Genomic DNA, 24506 nt, shown 5'->3' on the forward strand with positions numbered 1-24506 from the left:
AAGTCCAGGCAACCATATGTTCTAAATTTAAAGATGTCATTAAGCCGACAGTTGATTTACTTTAATCATACAATTTGTTTACTAGGAAGACTAATATTTTTAACTGACAGACAGCTACAGTTTTAAAACAACTGGGCAGAAAAAGTGTGAAATTAATAAAAATTCGGCTCTATATTGAACAAATGTACCAACTTCTGTTGCAATTTAAACTTTATATTTTCAGAGTGGTTATGATATGGACACAAAGAAACACAATAAAGTAATATGAAAAATAAATTACATTTATTTTGCTTGTTTTGTAACTGAATACAATCGTTATATACAATTGCACATTCAAACCAAACCATATTTCTATTCTATGACACAAGCAGCTTGGTTCGAAGGTTGGAAATTATTACGTAAAATAAAATCATATAATCAACACACTAGTGAGCATTTGAATGAAATAACCAACACTTAAGATACAAATTAACTAAACACGACACAGGATCCATGTTTGTTTTCATTTCTGTTTAACTAAAGTGTATTCAAACACAAGTTCACTGTTTACAGATACTACTTTTGTTAACGCTATAAAGCTCTTTAGTCAATACACAAAATTCTACATGACACATGAGCCAAAAATGGTACAATGAAAGACATTTGAGGAAATATCTTGTAATTTATAAAGTGAGAAATTTGTGTTCTCTAAAAAGCTTAAAACCAATCTGGGAAACTTCACAATTTTCAAATAGGAAATAATGCGTTATCCTTTTCAGTTAAAAAATATTTTTAAAACAATATTTCAAAGAAACAATAGAAGTCAGTATATCTACCCATTTTTTGCCTTTTGGCATGCCTTCAGTTCAAATACCAATGTCTATAAAATGTCAAAAGCCATGATCCAATACTACCAATATAGCATTTAATGTAACGAGACTTTTGCGGAGACCTTACTATCTAAAATTGTTGATTGTTCATATATCTTGTTTATCTTTATAAAGTATGTAAACCTATACAATTTTTGAACCCTCTAAATGAAACAAGAATATTTCATATGACTCCAAAAAGATACACGTCACTGAAGGCAATAGAATATGTTATCATCAATTCTTGCATAAGGCTTGCATGCAGCAGTAACCCCCTATATCTGTATTTGAGTTATTTCTAACCTCCTCTTCTACACACTACTGGCGATATAAAGTTTGACTACTATAGGCCAAGGCTTTCTTTAGTTATTGGGTAGACACCGTTTTCAGTCTTGAAACCCCCCAAATAATAGGGGTCAACTACAAACCAAAGGCAATCATCCTATGAAGTTGAAGACTGCAAACTAAGATGTACTTTAGCAACTGAGCAGAAGCCCTTTTTAGTCTCGGTCATTGTGACCACGTCACTTTGACCTCGCCAAATATTTGTTGTTACCTAACAGCACTACTGTATATCACATTTTTACTGCCTGACTAACATCACAAATTCATCTTTCTTACATATTCTGCTGCAATTTCCTAATTCTCTGCTTTTAGTTTTCAGTAATAAATTTAATCATTTTCTACATTCAGAAGAAGAAACTGGCCATAAATCTGGAGGAATGCACCTTTAAAGGTACCGGGTATTTACACTGGATGTGATCTTTGAACATTCTGCCTCAGGTCTAACTACCATAAGATTGTTTGCTTAATCATAAACACAACTCCTGATCCCTGCCCTGTGTCCAGGGTTATAAATGTGAGTTTGGTGATCAGTCTAAAACTACTGCATTTAACTCCTTGGCTCCGAGTACAGTCTAGAAAATGACCAAGGGCATTGATACATTATGAGACTGGACTCCAAACTTAATTTTACAATACTGGAGCAAAGTATTAATTTAACAAAAAAAAAAAAAAAAAAAAAAAAAGGTTTTAATAATTAAAAATTTCTGAACAGACCAAATTAATACTCTAATGACACTGAAAAAAGAGAGAAGAAAAGTAAACAATACAAATGCTCATAAAAATGTAGCTGGTTCAGACAAAACCTTCATGCATTGCTCATAATACACCAAAAATATTGGGACAAAAATAACAAGAGCATTGTTTGCCTGAAACAATATACATAACCATACCACCAGTGTATGGGAACATTTACTCAAATTTTCTTTCTACATTTTCTCAAGCTTTATGTGAACTAGTACAAAACATCAAAGATTCAAACTGTAAAATGTTACCTAGTAATCAACATTAAACTTTCATAAAGATGCAAGTAAGCCATACAGCATGTCTGGTAGCATTTGCAATGTTTTTGTCACTATTTGTATTAATTTGCATTAAAAGTTTGTGCTATGTGACATGTGATATGTATGCATTTTAAAATGGTGAAAACTGTCAAGAGGTTTCTGATACTGAACTCTCAAGTTGAAAATATTTGGGAAAAAATTAATCTCTATCCATATATTATTATTTAACTTACAATATGCTACATGTACAAATATGGATAACAAAACTAGCAATTAAAAAGAAATTTACTAGACAAAAGGATTCATTTGTCCAGCTTAATTTCACTAGAAAGCATATTTTATTGTAGAAAAATTGGGTAACACAAGATCTGACATCTCACAGTAGTGAAAATATAAACATTGGAATAGCTCATACAATTAAATAACCTAGCTGGAAAAACTGCATGTAAAATCATCTCGGTAACAATATAAAATGTCCGTGTAGAATAACAAGTGTTTAAAATCTTGGGTGTTAAAAAGTAAAAAGGGGGAACATCTGCCTGCTTTAATTATCAATCTAGATGGGAGATACGTACTTGTTATTTTTGAACAGTTATCATAATCAACTAAACAATGAGGTAATCAACTGAGAATTGAGACCAAACTCAAAATCGTCTTATCTGATTGGTTGATTTTGAGACATTTTTATAACCTCAGGTCTGTACTTTGGCTTAGCTCACTTCATTCCCTGACAATTTACATAATAAATATATAATGATATCTGGAGTAAATAACTGTTAAGTTTTTTTTTCCCTTGTAAATTGTTACATTTTGATCAATGCTTATATAAAATGATTTGAACTACTTGTTGCATTAAGTACAAGGTGAATGATAACAAACTGTGCAAAACCTCAAACCATTTAGACATGTGTTCTAGCAAATAACTATACTATCATACAAATATGGGAATAGGCATTAATCAAGGCCAGTGGAAGTGTTGACGTGTATCAAACAATTGAGCAAGAGACATTTAGCCTACAACTACAAGGATAACCTTTACACTTCTGTTTTAAAATATGTTACACTGAACACAAACAGCAAACATGCTCCCTAGTCTTCTGCACCTCACAAAAAAGTGCACATACTTAGGCTATGATAAATCAATTGCTAGATTACCATCTCCTTTTCCAACTTTTTATGCTTGCCTAATTTTATTTTTCTTCTTTTTTTTTTTTAATACTAGCATTGGAAAAAAAAATTTTCTTTCAGTATCTTTTGTTGTTTCAGTAACTGTTAGTTAAACTGACACATATTTATAACCACTGCCAACTGTTTTCTTTTTGAAGTATCAGCTTGTCCATTAACACCTCCCCCACCACTTGCCACTTTAAATAAAGATTTGGATGATAATCTAGCAACTAACTTTTGATGGCCTACGGTGGGAAAACGTTTTCAACAACGTAACTACTCAGTACTGTCAACTGTAGGCAAAATTCACCAAATAACAAAGTTAAAGTAAAGTTAAAGTAAAGTCTCTTTTCTAACAAAGTATTTCACTTGTTTTACCAAATAATGTACTTTCATAATACCTTTCACACAATAAAAAAATCATATTTTAAAGACACCAAAAAGAAGAAAAAAATACAGGATAATGAAAGACTCATAAGTCAAGATAACTATAACTACTGCTCTATATTTAAAATTAATCAAACAGACATTGACAAACATCTATACATGAAAGACAAACACACGGATGCACGCACACACTCCAGATACTTATCAAAACAGGTAACCCACCACTGATTGTATTTGCTAAATCTAGGACATATAAAAAGGCATATCCACCTAAACCAGATGACCCCACCCCTCCCAAACCCAAAAAATCTGAAGGAAGAAAGAACCATTACAAGAATACAAAAAATAAGTTTTACAAAATTTAGACAATTATTCTGGGATACGGAATTACAACTGGTCTAAATAATAACTGGCTGGTGAGCTCTTTTGGTCAGTATGTATATTTTCCCATATACATCAATAAATCTTTTGGTAAATGTTCAATATGCAGAGATTTGGACGATTCCTCATCCATACAGCCTGTATAATTGTCAATAAAATGTACCATAAATGAAAAAAAACTGAAAATTAACCACTGGAATGGAACACTTCTTTGGCATGCTCATTTTTGATAACATGTGGTCCACAGGAAGATCCCAAGTTTGGATACTGAATGGCTATGAAGTCTGAAGCTATCCATGTAGAGCTAGTCTGGCGGGACATTACGTAAAAAACATATGCACACACACATCCACACAATTACAAAATGATTCTGTTACATAAGACCCTATACAATTTGTTATATACTTAATAATTTACACGCATAAGCACAATTAAACCTGCTCAATTAATTCTACAGAAGGTAGTCTATAATAATAATAATAATAACAACAATAATACCAATAAATTATGCTGCCTGGGAATACACAAAATAAATAAGTGGCAAACAATGAAGATTATGTCACACTTGGAACAGCCATTTATATCAGGTCCTTTAAGGTTAAAAATCAGTAAATATAATTTGTACATATTTCATTAATATTTTATAGCATATTTCAGTCATAGCTTACTCTTTGAATAAGCAATTTCAGGTTTTACTCATTTTCTTTCGTTAGCAAATATACAACTTTTCCCATATTTTAAACATGCACGCAAATGCACATGAGACATTGATAAAAAAAATAATCTCTGCTCATTTAACATCAACTTCAATCAGTTTAATGAAACAATCATCTATACTAAGAACTATTATTACACGAGTACCTATAAATAGTAACAATTTTGTGCTGAAAATGATCCTGTTATCATATTGCGTCATGCATTATCACATTATCATAATTGGCCCCCGGGGCCATTATTGATAATGGCCGACGTTAGCACGGGAAACTGATGTCGGTAAACAGAAAAGACGTCATGACGTTTCAGGGAGGAAAAACAGTGAATATTTCAGATTTAGTTTTATCATCTTGTGCATAACGTCGTGTATTCTTCGTAAAATAACTTATTTTCAACCCTAAATTATGCTATAAGCAACGTATCAAGGCATTTGGTTTTATACAGTATATAGCCTCTTATACAAATAATATAGTAACTGAAAAGCTGAAAGTTATTAGATTCTAATACTAAACTTTTCTTACTATATTGTAGGTAAACATGTAATAAACAGGTAAATACATGGGAGAACGGTGCCTTTGAGTAAAAATGGCCCTGGAAGATAATAGCCCTTGGGCCATTATCCCTCAAAGGCACCGCTCTCCCATTTATTAACCTATACTATATCTTTCAATTTCATTTTTTGTATGATGTAAATTCATCACTTTACCAAGTTCTTGTGTTATCATACAATGACAAACAAGTTTGTACGACACAACATGAAATCAAAGAAATGATTGTTGATACAAGGATAAAGTAAAGCACACATTCGTCTGTCCTGTCAGCACAATTACAGAAGACATTCACTCAGAACAGCACAATGGTTGCATTAAGCAAGCACAGTTACAGTGAGCACATACACAAGTGTCTTTCATTTCATAAAGTGATTATCTGTGACATATCATCACCAGACTAAAGTTTGACTATAACACAGTAAAAACTCCAGGTCATTTTTACCAAAATAGGAAAGGGCCTGCACCTGTAATACGGTGGAAAAATACCTTGGTGTTTGGGCAAAATGAATAAAAATCATGATGTAAAGTTAATTTTGACCGAAAAATACACAGAGTTCAATGAAACTTTCTGTAAATGGCCCCTTCAAAAAGAATAGAAGAACTGACTTTACTATGAACATGCTTAAAATGTACAAAAATATTCATACAATGCAGACAGAAGGCTTGGAAAATATAAAGTAAATTCCTACTTATAAAATGTATCTAGTTCACATGGTCAGCCCAATGGCAGACTTTTTTTTCAAATAGAGTAATAAAATACTGTGTAAAAAGTCACACCTGTAATGGTGTTCATTTTCTAGTATGCCAAGTATCTTAAAAGGAGGTGCAGTACATGGACTGACTGATGAAAATGTGTCACATTCCAGAAAATTACCTTAAATATAGGCCTACACTAAACTTTCATATCTAGATACTACAGTTAAACCATTTACAGTAACAACAAATACACAAGTCCCATAAAATCTCACACAAGTATACAGAAACTTTTTAAAGGCTCAAGTTCTAATCATTCTACAATTTAGACTAGAAACATTTCATTAAATAGACATATCTTTGAGTTAAAAGCACTTAAAACAATACTAAAATCATCTCTAATGAATACTTAACAATGAAAGCACAAGTGATGAATATTCATGAACTGATTACATTAAAATCCTATGAATATTTATGAGCTGTCAACAGCAACTGATCCAGAGGTAGAAGGTACAACAGTTGGGTTTGAGGACAGTATAATTTTGGGTACACTTGAACTGGAAATTGGAATGAACCCTCCTGGGGCTTTACTAACATAGGTTAAAGGAGAATTGGTAACAATTTGTGGGGGAACTATCTGGGACCCAGGATTTGGAGAGGCAGTAGCTTTTGTTGCAACAGGTCTAACAATGGTAGTGACTCCTTTGGTTCCCTGAACTGAGGTTTGTGGGATAAGTTGAAGATTTGTGACGGTGATATTGGACTGGTTACTAGGTAATGAGTAAGTGTAAACCCGTGGACTGGAGCCCGAGCTATTGGGAGTTTGAGAACTGAAAGTGACTGGTAACTGGACCACTTGCTGTCCGCCCTGTACAATATGTACATTTTGGGACATTGCTACAGGAACTGTCATTGGCTGGCCTAATTTCTGCTGACTTTGACCCTGAATGTTGACAAAAGGAAGTTGCAAGATGGTTGTTGGTTGATTCGATAGCTGAACAACTGTACGATTCGCAGGACTTGAAACAACACTAACAGGGCTATTAGTCACAGAGTTTTGGTTGGATTTTAAACTAGATATATTGAGCAAACTATTAGTCTGCATTGCAGACTCATTGATAATAATTTCAATTTTCTTGCTAACAGGTTTCTGCTTTTCCTCTTCTATACTTTCCGTCTGGCTTTGTTCCGAGTTTGAGGCATCCCCACTTGGGGCCATGTTTTTCTCTGAAGGATTTACAAATTCTGGAGCTAAATGCAATGCCCTTTGAGGAGAAGGTTTCACTGTATCTATAACCTTCTTTCTAAACCTAAGCACCGGATTTTCCTGATTTCCGGAAGAAGGCGAACCATCATCCTCTGAACATGGAGACGGAAAATCTAATTTCACTCTTTTCTCTATAGGTATAGTGTCTCCAACCCCTGCTGGACGTTTAATTCCTTTTTCCGGAGTATTCACAGTTATAACAGGAGTTTGCTCATTCAAAACTTGCATTTCAGCTGCAGACTTTTCTTCAACTGACACTTCCTGTTTAATAACCTGTTCCTCGTCAGCTGAAGATTGTGATGGTGAATCAGTAAGCTGTCCCTTACTGACAGGTACTGGCACTTTTAAGGATCTTAGAACAGCATCTATCTGTTCCTTTGTAAGTGGAATAACCGTGGGTTGTTTGCCACCTTTAGTACCCGCAGGTTTAGTAGCTTTAATGATAATAGCTTCAGTACCTTGTCCGGCTGAAGGAGACTTTAATGCACTTAGTTCATCACTTTTCATTAAGACTTTTCTTCTTACAAATCCTTTAGTTGGCAACTTGGACTGAGAATCATCGCCACCACCACCTATCCTAATTTGACTGGCATCCAACTGCGACAATGTTACAAACTGTTTCTTTTGAACTGATATATCTGAAAACAAGATCATTGGGTAATACACCTTAAGGTAAATGATTAAAATGAGTAAAATTCTAGTGTTTATGCATGTATAAACTCTGCCAAAGTGGCTGTAATGTTTAATGTGTTTGTAACAAGAACAGGAAATGATCTAAGAAATGTTTAATAAGACCAAGTTATGGCAAAAAAGTAATTAATAATTGTTTTTCAAGTGTTTTGAATAAATTATTTACATTATTTCTTGTTAACTGATAGCATTAAACAATCACAGGTAGATTTCTATTACTCTGCACCATCTTCTGACAATCTCTTTTCAAGTGATGTCACACCCTTCAAACATTTCATGATGAAATTCTTTTAATCAAATTAAGATTATAAAAACATTCAATCACCATGTAAAAAGATTATACAAGAGGACCATGATGGTCCTGAATCGCTCACCTATCCCCACATGACCCAGTGTTGAACTGAGTATGAGGTCGTTATTTCTATTATTTGACAAAGTGACCTAGTTTTTGAGCACATGTGACTTAGATATCATCAAGATAAAAAATTCTGACCAATTTTCATGAAGATCCATTGAAAAATATGGCCTCTAGAGAGGTCACAAGGTTTTTCTATTATTTGACCTAATGACCTAGTTTTTGAAGGCACGTGACCCACTTTTAAACTTGACCTAGATATTATCAAGGTGAACATTCTCACCAATTTTCATGAAGATCTCGTGAAAAATATGGCCTCTAGAGAGGTCACAAGGTTTTTCTATTTTCAATTTCAAAAATTGTGAGACTGTACTTGTTAGCTTATTCATTGCAACAGCTGGTAATCAATAATGGGCAATTTCTCAAGAAGTCTGCGACTAATTCAAGATGGACTGTTGGTAATTTCAGTGGTATTAGTGCAAGACAAAGATGACTTCCAATCCCAGAAACTTCCCTGCCAGTTGTAAAGCATTCATAAAATGCAACTCTTGTCCGAATGTTTGAATCTTAGTTTAACAAGCAAATTCAGTGGATTTATATCCCCCGCCGAAAAGGCTGTTTTGCGAATGATTTGTTTTGTTGGGTTTAACGTCGCACCAACACAATTATAGGTCATATGGCGACTTTCCAGCTTTGATGGTGGAGGAAGACCCCAGGTGCCCCTCCGTGCATTATTTCATCACGAGCGGGCACCTGGGTAGAACCACCGACCTTCCGTAAGCCAGCTGGATGGCTTCCTCACATGAAGAATTCAACGCCCCGAGTGAGGCTCGAACCCACATTGATGAGGGGCAAGTGATTTGAAGTCAGCGACCTTAACCACTCGGCCACGGAGGCCCCCATTTTTGCGAATGAGGGGACTATTTTGAAAGATATCTATTTCCATACAAATTGCAGTTACTGAAGAGATCCTAATGTGCAGGCACCGCTGCTCTATAGTGATCTACATTTGTGCAAGGTTTCCTGAAGATCCATCTATAGGTAACCAAGATACAGTCAAAAATCCCTATTTTTTACCAAATCATGAGCTCTTCGTTTTAATAAGCTGAATATATACATTTACCATAAAAGGCTATGTTTTACCAGATGGCAATATACATACATCTTTTACATGATGACAAATAGAATAAAACTGAACACTTTCTGGTGTCGTCAATAATTTAAATATTACCTTGAGTTTTCTCTACCTTGACAGGACTACAAGGCTCTGACGATGCATTCATTTTGTTAGTTTCTACAGTCGCTACAGCACATAATGTCTCAAAAGATGAATGTCGACTAAATCTCAATTTGTCATCTGCACCTGAAATAAAGTTAAAATTGCAGTTCACCACTGTCAGCAAAGATCCAAAAATTAAAGACCTGCCGCAGATTAAACTTAACTGTTCAAGCTTTGTATAATTGGCAGTTTAAATCCAATAAAATTTTAATTCAATTACTGTTAAGCTTTTCTACTGTCCTTCAGTTTGTCATTTCAGTTTTGGTCAAATCATATACATTTAAGAAAATAAATCAGAAAATTCATTCAAATATGATTGTTTGGGCTAATCTAATAAAAATCATTACTTCATTACTACAGTAGAACATCAACTCTTCAGGCTGCAGAAGGACGAGTGTAGTGACAGAGATATCCAAGGTTTCTTGGTACTCCAAACAAGGAAAATGGCTTAGGACCACATTAATTGCTCAAATCAGTGGTTTCACGGTATGTGCAAGAATTACACATCAATTATAGGGCGTGTTTGATTGACAAATAAACATAATGCTTTTTCAAACTTAAAATGTGTTTGCTCACTAAAGAGACCAAATTGAAATATCATTTATTTTTGGACCTTAAATAATTGCCAGTGTGCAGATGAATGAAGCGGAGACTTTACTTTTTGCCAGCAGTCAGTGAATAGTAAATTAACACTCTGTATTTATAATTACCATCTCCTGCTGTGACTGGCTTGATACTCTTATATGAATCCATAATCTTTGCCACTGAAAAAGTATTGGTATCATTAGTCGCCTCTACCACTTACCATTCAATACAGCTACTCAAAATGGCCTAGAAAACAGCTGACTTCAAAATGACAAAATAGGTAGAAATTGCACATCATGTTTATCAGAACATGTGTCTTCATTACAATGGTCAGTACACCCACACAGTCAGTATCTATTCTAGAGAACACACTTTCAGTGAGACCTTGACCTTTGATCTTTCACAGAAAACATGAGCGAAACTACTCTGTAAATTGTTTGATGTAAGGCCAAGATTGGCCAAGACAAAACTGGAGAATAACTGTTTGATGCATTCGAGTTATGTGCCTGTGTCTTGTGTGCAACGTGTTTCCTAATTAATTCACTGAAGTAAACAGTTGTATATAAAATTTCATTGTATATGAAATTAAATGTAATAAGTTCTAAAATCATTGTATCTCTAAGAACATATAAACAAATATTCCATAATTAATGTACTGCTGAATGTAGCAAGACGGACAAGGAACGACCCTGCATAAATTAAATTTTCTATGAGAAGCTCCAAGTTAAGGGCAATAACAATTCTTGAGAATTACCTCTACTACTCTGAATACAGTCCAACATGGAATGTCTTGATGTAGGTCTATGGCAGCCATCAGTGCAACATGCTGTAATTTAACAATTACTTATTATAAAGGATTGCCAATGATAAAAATACAAAGTTATCCAAACAGCTGGTCTCTACATAATACTCTAAATAGATAATAGTTACTATATATAAGCTTGTAACTACCAATATTACAGGGATTGACAGTATCTTTGAAACCAGGTGGTTTTGCAGGATGAATCTTTAACCGTCCAGCTGCAAATTGTACTTGTCCTGCAATTCACTAAGGCAAAATTATTTTCACTCGAATTATCTGGGTTTTTTTTTTTAATTCTAGTGAAAGTGAAAAATACTGGAATGTTGTTATGGACTATCTAGCTTCTAGCTTATGTGGTACCGTAATCAGCATGCCCACTCATTTTTAAAGTTGAGGGTACATGTACCCCCTGCTTTTGCAAAATACGGGTACACTTCAAAATTTGGGGGTACACTACATGGCAGATCTGAACATTTTCTATTTAACTACTGAAATTTGTATACTAGGTTGTTTTTTTTGTTTTTTTTTTATATATATATATACAGAACTCTCGTGGGTGGGGTATAACAGATGAGATAATTTTAGAAAAAGTAAAATGTTTTTCCAAAGTTAAGATAGGAAATTCTGAATCAAAAGACCCCTCCCTATATTATACTAAATATAAATATGTTTTCAGCAAGGTTCATGTATTCCCAATTTCGTGAACGGAACACGATTCGTCCGAAATAACATACAGTCAACTGAAGACTGGTAAAATTCGTCCATCAATAATAAATGCCCAAACTATTACAGAACTGCAATGTGTATCAAAATTGCAGTTAAATATCGAAAAAAAACCAAAAAAACTGTTAACCTTTTGCTGAGTTTCTTAAAGCTAAAAGGCCGTTTTGCGTTTCGTATCCATTCTTTTTTTGCACACGATCCGTATGACGTCCGACTAAAACATTTACCAAACCCCTCCATACAGCTGACAATTACGCCGGGAATTCGGTGATGGAAACAAAATTATAACGTTCGTGGACCGGATCTGCGTTTTAGACCATGCCAAACAATTGGCAAGTGCGCGATGAAATAAACAGCGATTTGGCAGCTGAACTGGAGTTCCGAATCTCTGCATGCATGTACCCCCCAACAAGTGATTTTTATGCGTGCATTTGATATTTTGTACGTGATTCACGTACTGCAGTGCGTGAATGGGCATGCTGCGTAATGGTCTGTGATGGATTTCAACTGACAATATCTGTCACTGCACCTGGACCTCAACGCTCAACTGTTCAACAGCTTTTGTCAACTGAATGAATGTACGTGGAAAAAGAGTAACAATTTTGTAACAAGAGCACCGCCTTGCGGGTGCTGACACTCATCTGATTTTTTTTGTGTAATAGAAATATTGTCCTACCCATGATTTTCTAAGTCTAAAAAGGGCCATCATTCTTGCAAAATGCAGGATAGAGTTATGTTTCTTGATGTACAGTGTCCACTTATGATGGTGAAAAACTGTTGCAAGGTTTAAAGCAATAGCTTTGATAGTTTATGAGAAAAGTTGACTTAAACATAATACTCAACCAAGAAAATGATTTTCTAAGTCCAAAAGGGGCAATAATTATTGAAAAAAGCAGGATGGAGTAATGTTGCTTGCTGTACAGGGTCAGCTTATGATGGTGAACAAGTGTTGCAAGTTTCAAAGCAATAGCTTTGATAGTTTAAGAGAAAAAGTTGACCTAAACATAAAACTTAACCAAGAAATCTGATATTTTCTAAGTCCAAAAGGGGCCATAAATCTTGCAAAAAGCAGGACGGAGTTATGTTTCTTGCTGTACAGGGTCAACTTATGATGGTGAACAAGTGTTGCAAGTTTTAAAGCAATAGCTTTGAGAGTTTAGGATAAAAGCTGACCTTAACATAAAACTTTAACCAAGAAAACTGATTTTCTAAGTCCAAAAGGGGCAATAAATCTTGCAAAAAGCAAGATGGAGTTATGTTTCTTGATGTACAGGGTCAGCTTATGATGGTGAACAAGTATTCCAAGTTTCAAAGCAATAGCTTTGATAGTTTAGGAGAAAAGTTGACCTAAACATAAAACTTAACCAGGAAATCTGATATTTTCTAAGTACAAAAAGGGCCATAAATCTTGCAAAAAGGAAGATGGAGTTATGTTTCTTGCTATACAGGGTCAGCTTATGATGGTGAACAGGTACTCCAAGTTTCAAAGCAATAGCTTTGATAGTTTAGGAGAAAAGCTGACCTAAACATAAACCTTAACCAGGCAACACCGACGCCGACAACCGCTCAAGTGATGACAATAACTCATCATTTTTTTTCAAAAAATCAGATGAGCTAAAAATGTCAAACAGTTACGGAACCTGTACAATGCATGTCAGTTCATCACAGTGAAAATTATTATTATTATACCAGATTTATATAGCGCCCTTTTCATGATCAATTTCATGTTCAAAGGCGCTTTACATAGTTCAACTGCAGCCACACAGAGCGCATAATTCATCCTCTACTAGTACAGACACAGAGTGATCTGACCAGAGGGACAGAGTGAGACAAAGCCCCCACAGAGAGATCAGAAATCAGATACAGGCTTGTCCGGCTAACTTAGCCTAGCTCGTTCCGAATACACAGCCTGGTTCTTTAACATGCCCAGTGTATAGCACTGACACACGCTAGGATTGCCTGGGTTCCTGACCAGTACACCTCTAGTTGGGTGGGAAACACTGAAAAGCGTTTCTGAAAATTCCCGAGTAGCTGCCGGGGATTGAACCCCCGACCTCAGGATTGGAAGGCCAGTGTGCAAACCACTGAGCTATCCGTCCACCAAAAAGGGGCATTATGGAACCTGTGCAGTGAAAGTCAGTTTATCACAGTGAATAACTGTGTGAAGTTTCCATCCATTCCCACACTGAGATACCAGCTAAATTACAAAATTAACCAAATCGGGATGAAGCAGATGCACGGGTGAGTCCAATAGCTCTCTACCTATTCTTTGAATTGTCAAGCTAAAACCGGGTGACAAAGTACATACCAAGTTGTAAGTCTTTGCTGTCTTCAATGTCAGGTCCTATATATTTGAATGCAGGTTTTCTCCCTCTGATCTCAGTAACATGTACTTTACGTATAAGATTTAGACTCGTCAAGATATTGGCAATGTCATACAGACGACGGATTTTTGCTGTAAAGTAAGTAAAACACACCATTGTTAATTGTTCATGAATATGCTCAAAATATAATGGAAAGCTTGCCTGTAGCCCCAAAGTATTCGGTCTATGCACTTTTGACAATGACGTTTATATCTCAATAATAAAAGGGGTTATTTACTTTTCAAAGCTTGACTGCTGTAGCCCCCAAAGTATTCTCCAGTTACATTATTTTTACTCTCTTCAACACAACCTAGGTTGACATACGGACCAAAAAAAAAACCCAACTTAACAATTACATGATGACCTACTTCACTGCAATGCCACCTAAAAGAGTCACCTCTATAGCCTGATAATCATTAAATGAGTTTTTTTTGTTTTTGTTTTGTTTTGGGTTTAACGCCGTTTTTCAACAGTATATGTTTGATGGTCTTAGGTCCAAGTTTTTCATTGTTACTGCTAATACACTTTATACATTCCCTGTGGATTTCTGACCAACAAAACAACAGGAGTATATTGACAACAGGCAAACATTCCATGAAACTAGACATCTGCACGTCCAAGCATTCTACAGAAATACTAAAATCGGTTTTAGGATTAAACAAGAGATCAGAGTGATCTTGGCGCCCACCATTGAGCCATTTTTGCATGTTCCAAATTTCAAGACTAGCTCAAGGTCAAATTTCATTTCGGTACAAAACACTGTGCATGTGGTCCAAATTTGAAAGATGTAGCTTGAGAAATGTGAAAGTAGGTCACTAGATCAATTTCAAGGTCAAAGTTCATTTCGGTATACGAAACTATGCATGGGCTTCAAATTTGGAGGCTATAGCTTGAGAAATGTGAAAGTAGGTCACTAGGTCAATCTCAAGATCAAAGTTCATTTCGGTACATAAAACTATGCATGTGGTCCAAATTTAAAGGCTGTAGCTTGAGAAATCTGAAAGTAGGTCACTAGGTCAATCACAAGATCAAAGTTCATTTCGATACATAAAACTATGCATGTGGTCTAAATTTGAAGGCTGTAGCTTGAGAAATGTGGAAGTAGGTCACTAGGTCAAAATCAAGGTCAAATTTCATTTCAGAACACAAAACTATGCATGTGGTCCAAATTTGAAGCCTGTAACTTAAAAAATGTGAAAGTTGGTCACTAGGTCAATGTCAATGTCAAAGTGTTCAGTGCACAAAACTATGCATGTGGTCCAAATTTGAAGGCTGTAGCTACAGAAATGTGAAAGTAGGTCACTAGGTCAAAATCGAAGTCAACTCATGTCAAGGTTCATCTTGCCACTCAAAACTATACATGTGGTCCAAATTTGAATGTTGTAGAAATTGACAAGAAGATTTTAAAAGCATTTCCCTATATAAGTCTATATGAACCATGTGACCCCTGGGGCGGGGCCATATTTGACCCTAGGAGGATAATTTGAACAAACTTGGTAGATAACCACTGGATGATGCTACATTACAAATATCAAAGCCCTAGGCTTTGTGGTTTGGACAAGTAGATTTTCAAAGTTTTTCCCTATATAAGTCTATGTAAACCATGTGACCCCCAGGGTGGGGCCATATTTGACCCTAGGGGAATAATTTGAACAATCTTAGTAGAAGACCATTAGATGTACAAAATATCAAACTGAAAGCCCTAGGCCCTGTGGTTTTGGACAAGAGGTTTTTCAAAGTTTTGCCCTATATAAAATCTATGTAAATTATAAAAATAAACAAAGGGCCATAACTCACTCAAAAATGGTTGAACCACTCTGATTTTCAGGGGGACACAACTAGGGTACCAATACATCATTCTGACAAAGTTTGGTCAAAATCCCCCCAGTAGTTTCTGAGGAGATGCCACGGACGGACGGAAGACAGGAATCTGATGATGGTTGGCTAAAAATCCAAAAATTGGTTTTAGGATTGACCTACAGTACATGCCAGCAACAAAATGCTGTAAAAGGCATTGTGACAAAAATCTGATTTTCGAGTTTCTTTTTAACCCTACAGATCATCTTAAAAGATCTACACTTCTGATAAATCCCACAAAGAAAAATTTAGAAATGCCAGTTTATACTTACTTTTGAATTTGGCATTTTCTGTTCTATCAATATTAGCATCACCTATCAACAGCTTTGCTGAAAGGTCCAAGTTTACAGTCTTTGGCTGAAAAAAAAAGCAAGACATTAGTACCCAGCTCCAAAATTTGGGAAAAAATAGTTTTAGGCAGAAGACTGTCCATTAGATTTTAAGACAGATACGGCATAAAACAGATAACATTTAATGAGGTTCTTCTTCCATGGTTCATACAGAACATCTGAGACAAAACTCAAATACTTTTCCAGGACTACTCAAGTACTACTTATTATTTTTAAGGACAATCTTCCTAGAAAGGACATCTTGAAATCTTAGTCCGAACAACTCTTCAAATGTTTTTACATATATCATTTCTAGTAAAATGCATACATAACTCTGATGACTAATAATCAGGTCCGGCACAAATAAAAACACCACCAACTCTTTAGATTTAGAGTTGCTGACAGACATTTTTCCAAGTTTTTAGTAAACTTCATTGAAGCAAGCAGTATTTTTCAAAATTCAAGTACTTATTCAGGTGCTCTGAAGTTTTAGTCATTTTCAAGGACTAGCATCAACTTGAGGAACTTTTCAAGGTCTGTGTGAACCCTGCCTTCACTTTCTGGGCACCGCAAGTCCAAAAACAGTATTTCATAATATCAGTTACTATATTGTGTGTACTTACCCTTGAAACTAAAAACAACATGAGGAACTTCTGACTCATAATCCCCAGTGACTTGTCCTTCCTTAAAGCAGCTGAAACATGTATTCAATTTTTCAAATCAACAGTATTACTCATATTGTCTTGATAATGGAAACTTTGGCAAGAGAGAAAAGGTTAACCAAACCCAAATACTGACACTGAAACAATTAAAACTATTATTGAATAGATTTCCTTTTTTCCTGAGACTGAGCCCAATTAATAAGAAAGCAGCTGTTAATGATATACCTTATGTTCCCTTGTATTGCAAGCTATGTGTATAATGTATATATTTTCTGTGTGTACTTTTTGCCCATCATATATTAGTCTATCACTACCACACATTATCTTATCTTGATGTATCACCAATGATTTTTTTTGATTTTTCAAACAACCTGTAGCTTTCTGAAGGGCAAAATATTACGCAATAAACCCTAAAACAGAAAAACCCGAATCATTTTATTTCATTAATTTTCATCTGATGAGAAGTAAACACAGTTAGTGTGACATATTTTTTAGTCTACTACAACTGCTGCGCAAATTGTAAATTTGATTTAATGAAGCAAACATGGTGGTAACTGGTTAAACAAGAGGGCCATGAAGGCCCTGTATTGCTCACCTGAACTATTGACCTAAAGATCATCAAGATTAACATTCTGACCAAGTTTCATTAAGATATGGTCATAAATGTGGCGTCTAAAGTGTTAACTAGCTTTTCCTCTGATTTGACCTGGTGACCTAGTTTTTTACCCCACATGACCCAGATTCAAACCTGACCTAAAGATCATCAAGATTGACATTCTGACTAAGTTTCATGAAGATACAGTCATAAATGTGGCCTCTAGAGTGTAAACAAGCTTTTTCTTCGAACTGACCTAGTGACCTGGTTTTTGAACCCACCGGACCCAGATTTGAACTTGACCTATAGATCATCAAGATTAATATTTTGACTAAGTTTCATTAAGATATGGTCATTAATGTGGCCTCTAGAGTGCTAACTAGCTTTTCCTTTGATTTGACCTGGTGAACTAGTTTTTCACTATACATGACCCAGATTCAAATTGGACCTTGAGATCATCAAGATTTCATGAAGATAGTCTTAAATGTGGCCTCTACAGTGTTAACAAGCTTTTCCTTTGATTTGACCTGGTGACTTAGTTCTTGACCAAATTAACCAATATCGAACTCTCCAAGATTTTATTGAGGTAACATTCTGACCAAGTTTCATTAAGATTGCAATTGTGACCTAGAGTGTTAACAGCTTCGAACGGACCTAGTTTTTGACCCCAGATGACCCAATATCTAACTCGTCCAAGATTTTATTGAGGGTAACATTCTGACCAAGTTTCATTCAGATTGGGCCAAAATTGTGACCTCTAGAGTGTTAACAAGCTTTTCCTCTGATTTGACCCGGTGACCTAGTTTTTGACCCTAGATGACCCAATATCGAACTTGTCCAAGATTTTATTGAGGGTAACATTCTGACCAAGTTTCATTCAGATTGCAGCGAATTTTTTCCTTCTTTATAAAGTACCCCTAAAAGGACCTTTTCCCAATTGAAAAATGCAGTCTTTTTTCCCAATTATCATCCAAAAATTCCCCAAATGACCAAATTAAGTTTGCATTTTGATCATTGCAGAAGGAAAACTTATTTACATTGACATTCACCATGATTTAATCATTTAAATAGTTTGTTTGATGCTATTTACATGGAATTAAAGGAAGAAGCATTCTAAATGATGTTATTAATTAACTATAAAAATTCCCAATCTGAGTAAAAACCCCGCTACTTTTCCCAATTTATCCGGACAAGGACCTTTTCCCAAAGGGCAAAAAAAATCACTGGATTGGGCCAAAATTGTGACCTCTAGTGTTAACAAGCTTTCCCTCTAATTTGACCTGGTGACCTAGTTTTTAACCCCAGATGACCCAATACTGAATTCGTCCAAGATTTTATTGAGGGTTTCATTAAGATCAGGCTAAAATTGTGACCTCTAAGAGTGTTAACAGTCAAATTGTTGACGACAGACGCACGAAGAATGACGGACATAGGGCGATCACAAAAGCTCACATTGAGCACTTTGTGCTCAGGTGAGCTAAAAATATATAAATGACGACTTTCGTAAAATTATTCACTATGCATATAATGAACATTTTCTTTAAATTCCATGGGGAAAATATGACCTTCTTTATGTGAAAATATAACATTTTAGAGGAAATTATAGCTTTATTTTGCTAGGGGAAACAGCCTTAAGTTCGGCTGTAAAAAATAGCAAAAAAAATCACCGTTGGCAATTTAACACATCTGCTTAAATATGTCATTATTATAAAACTATGACAATACCTTGATTAAATAGTGAATTTTCTCCAAATATTGAGAAATCTGGTTCTGGAACATGTTTTGCTCTAGGATCTGATTTACCAAATTGTTCCTCTAACTCCCTGTTAAACTCGTAATCCTTCAACCTCTGAATCTGCTCTCCGAACCCTTCACTGTCTCCCAGTGCCTGTAAAATAATCATCTGCATCATAGATTCTTCAAGTTTCAGTTCATTTGATCATCAACAGACATAACATTAACTTTGGTTTTAAACAGAGTTCTGCAAGTTTACAACTTATAGGTTTATGGCATTATTACGCATGAAAGTATTCCGTATTTACTTCTAAAATTTCACCTACTAAAGTAAATGCATAGCCACAATTTTGCTGCGGTGTTGTTCAAGTTGGACAGTCACTTACAATCATCAAAATATAATTTTTACGTCTTGCACAGAATCATTTTGGCTGAACACATAATGAAATAGAAAAACATGTGCTGCCTTTGCCAGAATAATTATTTTGAACAAATATATACTATTTACATTCACTTCCATAAAACTTACAGTTTTTGCCACAGTGAAAAAAATCCAACTGGGGTAGTTTGACAACAGTAGCAGACTGAGGGACGAGCTTTCCGCATGAAAAACTTTGTCTCTGGTATGCGTTGTATTCAGATTCCGCAAGTTTTTCAATACCTTAAAAACATACCTTTAACTTGGCAAGCGTTGTTTGTAAGTTTGTCTTCCCATGCCAAGCGTATTTGTTTTTTGCTACACGACTAACTATTTCTACACTCTCCAACACATTTACAATATCATAGATCCTCCGCCTTTCTACCTCTGAAACAAAGAAAACATTTGATAGTAACTTTTCAACAAATATTTGTAATTTTTTAAGCTTTTCTGTAGTAAAAAGGTTAAATGGACAATCACACTGACACATATGTTTATATTAATCAAATCGTAATATATTTACTCTTGCAGTTCATAAAAGAGACAATTAAAATCAAGCCACAAATGTTTACTACTTTGTGTAATGATTTCAGGGCTTCAATAGTAACTTACGCAATTCTTTGGCAACTTCATCTAAACATATCTCGTACTTCTCTCCTGCTTCTGGTCGTTCGGGATATTTTTGTAAAAACCTTAAACAAAAGTCATAGTCAAGTTAAACAATGCAGTTACAGATATGCTACCATTGTAAAACTATTCATTAAAAGCAGGACAAATCTTTAATAAAATAACCAGTAACAACTGTAAAATACTTATTATCAAGTGGAGTTCTGATGAGCTAATTATTTTACAAGTGTCCATCACTAACAGAAAAGAATTTAATCACACAAAATGCAAACTCAAGAATAAAATTCAAAGATAAGCAGCATACTTTTGACACAATAATCCTAGGGATTTCTCTTTCCTTGAAGGTCCATACTGAGGACCAAGTTCTTGTGCATTGAGTTCAATAATAGTTTCAAACTGATAGTCTTGACTATTCACAGGACTTTCTTCATCAGAAGTAGCTTGTTTAAGCTCATCCCTGTGTCTAAGTTCTGGACTCATAGCATTAAATAGCACTTTAAGGTTAGCAGTTGGTGTGAGTGGTTGCCCAGGAACTTCTACTTCATTAGAAGGTGTGCAGGATCTATTTTGATTTTCATCTGAATCACCGTTCTTCATATTTTCTTTATTTTGGCTTTGTGCACTCATGGCCTTCAGACTTCTATCTATTTGTTTCAGGTCCATTCGAATGGTGTTTTTTGCGAAAGGTACCCTCTCCATATTTATTTCACCGTCACTGTCAATTTCTGCTTCATTTAAAGATGATTTTATATGTTCTGGGATCAAGTTATCCACTTGACTCATTTCTGAAATCACAAAGTAACATGTTGTAGAGGCAAATTAGCTTCTGCAGTAGAGTTTTAAGTCACCAATCCCTATCATTGTGGATTTTCACCCTTGTTAATAATTATGTACAAATTCACAATGCATGCTTTTCTGTTGACTCCAAGCAGGGAAATAAATTAATACTCTGCAGCTATTCAGGGATAAGAATGGCTCTCATAAAAAATCTCTGAAAATTTACGCTGGGGTTTTGGGGGCCGCGTAGGCCCCTAGTCAGGGTCCAGGGGGGTGAAGCCCCCAGAAAACTATAGGGGTTAAGGCCTTTTCAACACATTTAAATGCTTCTCCTAACATGAACAAGCCAGTTTTTTAAAGGAAAATTAAGCTGTCACAAAATATACACAGAGCTTTGCCAGGTATGTCAAATTTACTAACGAAGTCCGACACTTTGAATTTTTTCCGATTATTGTTCACAACAATCTCAATTTCTCTATCTATACAAATTTGTTTTTAACACTGCTTTCCACATCCTTAATCACACATGGTCAATATTTTGTGTGACATTTTGGTGGATTGTTTATTTTTTTCACTTCCGTAAGATATATGAGTGGTTTACAACATTGTAGTTACTTTCAACTAATCAGTGGGTTCAGAGGTACTCAAACGCGAACCAGTCGAGTACTGCGAGTCGTTTCCCTTTGAGCGGGTGTTCGACTGCCACAAAGGAAATATGGCTATCATCGAACGACTAGGGGGTATCCCCCACCACACAACCCCAAATTTTCTCCTATTATTTATACTGATCTCAAAATTGGTCTAGGGCTTCATAAAAACTGCGGAAATCCGCGAAAAATTCTCATCCCTGGCTATTAGCCAGCTGGGCTCAAAAGTTAGGGTCCTGGCTAAAACTTATGGGCCAAACTATATATCGAAATAATTATATTATTACATTATGCCTAACACATATTTATTTCTTTTTTAGAATGTGAATGTTGCATAAATGTACCAGACCCAGGCCGTGGGGGCCTGTGCCCCCCAAGTTGGCTGAGAAGTGACCTATACTTATCAAAGGTGCACCCAAGTATTTCGGCAAAGGAATAATATTCTCTCACAATTTAGACCCAGAAAAGCACCAGAGGCCACCATTTCATATCTGTATTTCAAAATTTTCCAGGGGGAAAGCTCCCTGACCTCTCTCCCATCAAACGTGGAGTAACCCCTCCATTACCTACAAATTTAGACTTAAAAATGCACTAGAGGTCACCAATTCATACCCGAAATTCAGAATTTTCCTATGGGAAAGCCCCCTGACTCCCCCCCCCAAAAAAAAGAGGAGAGTACCCAGTAAATGCCCCTAACGCCACCATTTCGTATCTGTATTTCAAAACTTTCCAGGGCAAGATCCCCCCAACACAACATGGGCAGAAGTCCATCCTCTACGTTCCCGGCGCTTTGCTCATTGGCAGTGACGTCTTCATTCTAGACTGGTCCCCTTGCAGTCAAATATTTCATTTTGATGACCCTTTTATATCATGCAAACTAATTATCGCCATTATACTCAATAAATATCAATTTTTGGGAAAAGACTGCTACATAGGTACAGTATTTAGGATGTTATTAAACTGAAATATGGTAGCAAACTTTCTGTACACCTAACACTGAAGGGGCACCAAATAGGGCTGTATTACCGGGATGCTTGTTACCATATGAGCAGCAATGCCTAAACTGTTAAACATGGACTGCATAAAGCAGTTATAATTTTTCCATGCAATCCCTATGTTCCAACATTCATCTCACATTAATTCTGCTGTTTGTTACAGAAATCGGATTTTGATACTCTGCATTCAGTTAAAATGACTTTGGATACACGCTAGTAGATCTATGCATCGATAATTTTAATTGGTCAACCACGCCACATACATCCCAATATTCTGCAGTTCACATGATTTATGTCTTCGAAGATCGCTAGAAACACCATAGACATGGGTGTCTGTTACTTTATTTACCTGCGGAGTGGGCACTACAAATTATTTAGAAGGATTCTATCTTGTACCTGAAATAAAGCCTTGTGGCCAATGTGGGTCACTTGGAAAAAACAAACAACTGCCATGAATATCTTTCTAAATTATTGAACAGTCAAGAGTGATGTTGCAATCAAAAACATTGGTCCAACTTTATTACCACTGTAAACATTCACAAGGCATTTCTCTTATTCAAACTGCACAGGAAAAGAGTGAGTTAGCTCACTAATTTCAAGGTACTGTAAAAAAACATCAACGCCCATTTTATTTTTTCCGCCAAAGCTGAAAAATCAAAACAAATGTGTTTAGACAAATATTGCTTACGTAAAATGTTCATTGCGTTTGTTGCTACTCGCAGAGGTGAAATCGAGTTTTATGAAAACTCGTTAGATGATTTTTTGCACCGATCTTCCTACAGAAAAGGGTTAACGATGAAATTGTTTCGTTCTATTTTGTGTTGCTGTTGGTGTGTTACACCGCGTTCAAAATTGGCGCGTGAGTGTATGCTATTACAGCCCTACCTCAGCATAAGTAAAACCTCTAGTACGTCTAATGTAAAGACCAAGTTTACATGTTGCTAAAAATGCAAGGCAAGTAACAGATTAATGTTATAAGAGAATAAATGCGTGTACGGTCATTTTTTTCCATTCTGTCTGGAAAAATATTGAAATTATTGCATAAAACCCTTTTTATAATCTCTGATCCAAGGTCACGCGAAACGAGATGCGACATATTCGCGGAATAAATTCAACATGTCTGCGTATGTTGTAAATCGGTCAAATTTCAGGCAAAAATACAGGCCTTAAACACATAATCCGATAAATCCGTATCATCATACATGTAATTAAGACTCTATATTTAACTCATATGAACTAACCAGTACATTTGCCCAATAAATATGCGAAAAATCAAACGCCAAATATGTAGGTCACCACATCACAAATTCAATATTGGGATAGTCTCTAACCGTCTAGTCAAGAGGGTCTTATGAGCATCCGTGTGTCTTTTATTTCTTTCTGTGGCATTCATTCTGACAATATACAATACTAAGAGCTGAAAAACTTATCTAAAAAGTTGTAAGCCTTGAAATATAATGTATTTTCAGGTGGTAAGAAAGGTACAAATTTGGACAAACTACGTCATGTTTCTAGCTACGACTGATTACCAAACGTCTAAATAACTTTACCTGTGGCTTATAATCCAAGTTAATTTTAATAGGTTTCATTAGAAGTTGCAAAACGAAACAAGAATATATAAATCCAAGGACTAATTATACTAAACTGCGTTTACAGTTCTTAAAATTCACGGATTATTTGGCGCGGTATGATGTAGCTTCCAAGTGAAGGCGTA

At 35.5% G+C, this 24506-nt stretch overlaps 1 protein-coding gene across 2 annotated transcripts; it reads right to left on the minus strand.

Annotated features, from left to right (window-relative positions):
• Window positions 1-263: 263 nt before the first annotated feature.
• On the minus strand, window positions 264-24506 carry LOC123552242 (transcription factor E2F8-like). Of its 2 annotated transcripts, none has more exons than XM_045341736.2 (12): window positions 24343-24506; window positions 20678-21158; window positions 20359-20438; window positions 20003-20133; window positions 19320-19482; window positions 16961-17031; window positions 16281-16365; window positions 14097-14243; window positions 11018-11089; window positions 10389-10442; window positions 9631-9762; window positions 264-7992 (listed from the first exon to the last, which is right to left on the minus strand). In XM_045341736.2, the coding sequence occupies exons 2-12, from the start codon at window positions 21154-21156 to the stop codon at window positions 6560-6562; spliced, it is 2847 nt and encodes a 948-aa protein (XP_045197671.2). In that variant the 5' UTR covers window positions 21157-21158; window positions 24343-24506; the 3' UTR covers window positions 264-6559. The 2 variants fall into 2 exon arrangements, with proteins under 2 accessions (XP_045197671.2, XP_045197670.2); XM_045341735.2 differs by lacking the exon at window positions 24343-24506 and adding an exon at window positions 23481-23631.

The sequence above is a fragment of the Mercenaria mercenaria genome, chromosome 4 (genome assembly GCF_021730395.1).
Source record: "Mercenaria mercenaria strain notata chromosome 4, MADL_Memer_1, whole genome shotgun sequence".
Classification (NCBI taxonomy): domain Eukaryota; kingdom Metazoa; phylum Mollusca; class Bivalvia; order Venerida; family Veneridae; genus Mercenaria; species Mercenaria mercenaria.

What these genes read in the sequence shown, in the direction of transcription:
- LOC123552242 (XM_045341735.2), bottom strand. An exon ending in TGTTGTTTTTAGTTTCAAGG is followed by an intron (nt 16,366 to 16,960) that starts GTAAGTACACAC and finishes TTTTTTTTTCAG; the next exon opens with CCAAAGACTGTAAACTTGGA. An exon ending in CAGCAAAGACTTACAACTTG is followed by an intron (nt 11,090 to 14,096) that starts GTATGTACTTTG and finishes GTTAAATTACAG; the next exon opens with CATGTTGCACTGATGGCTGC.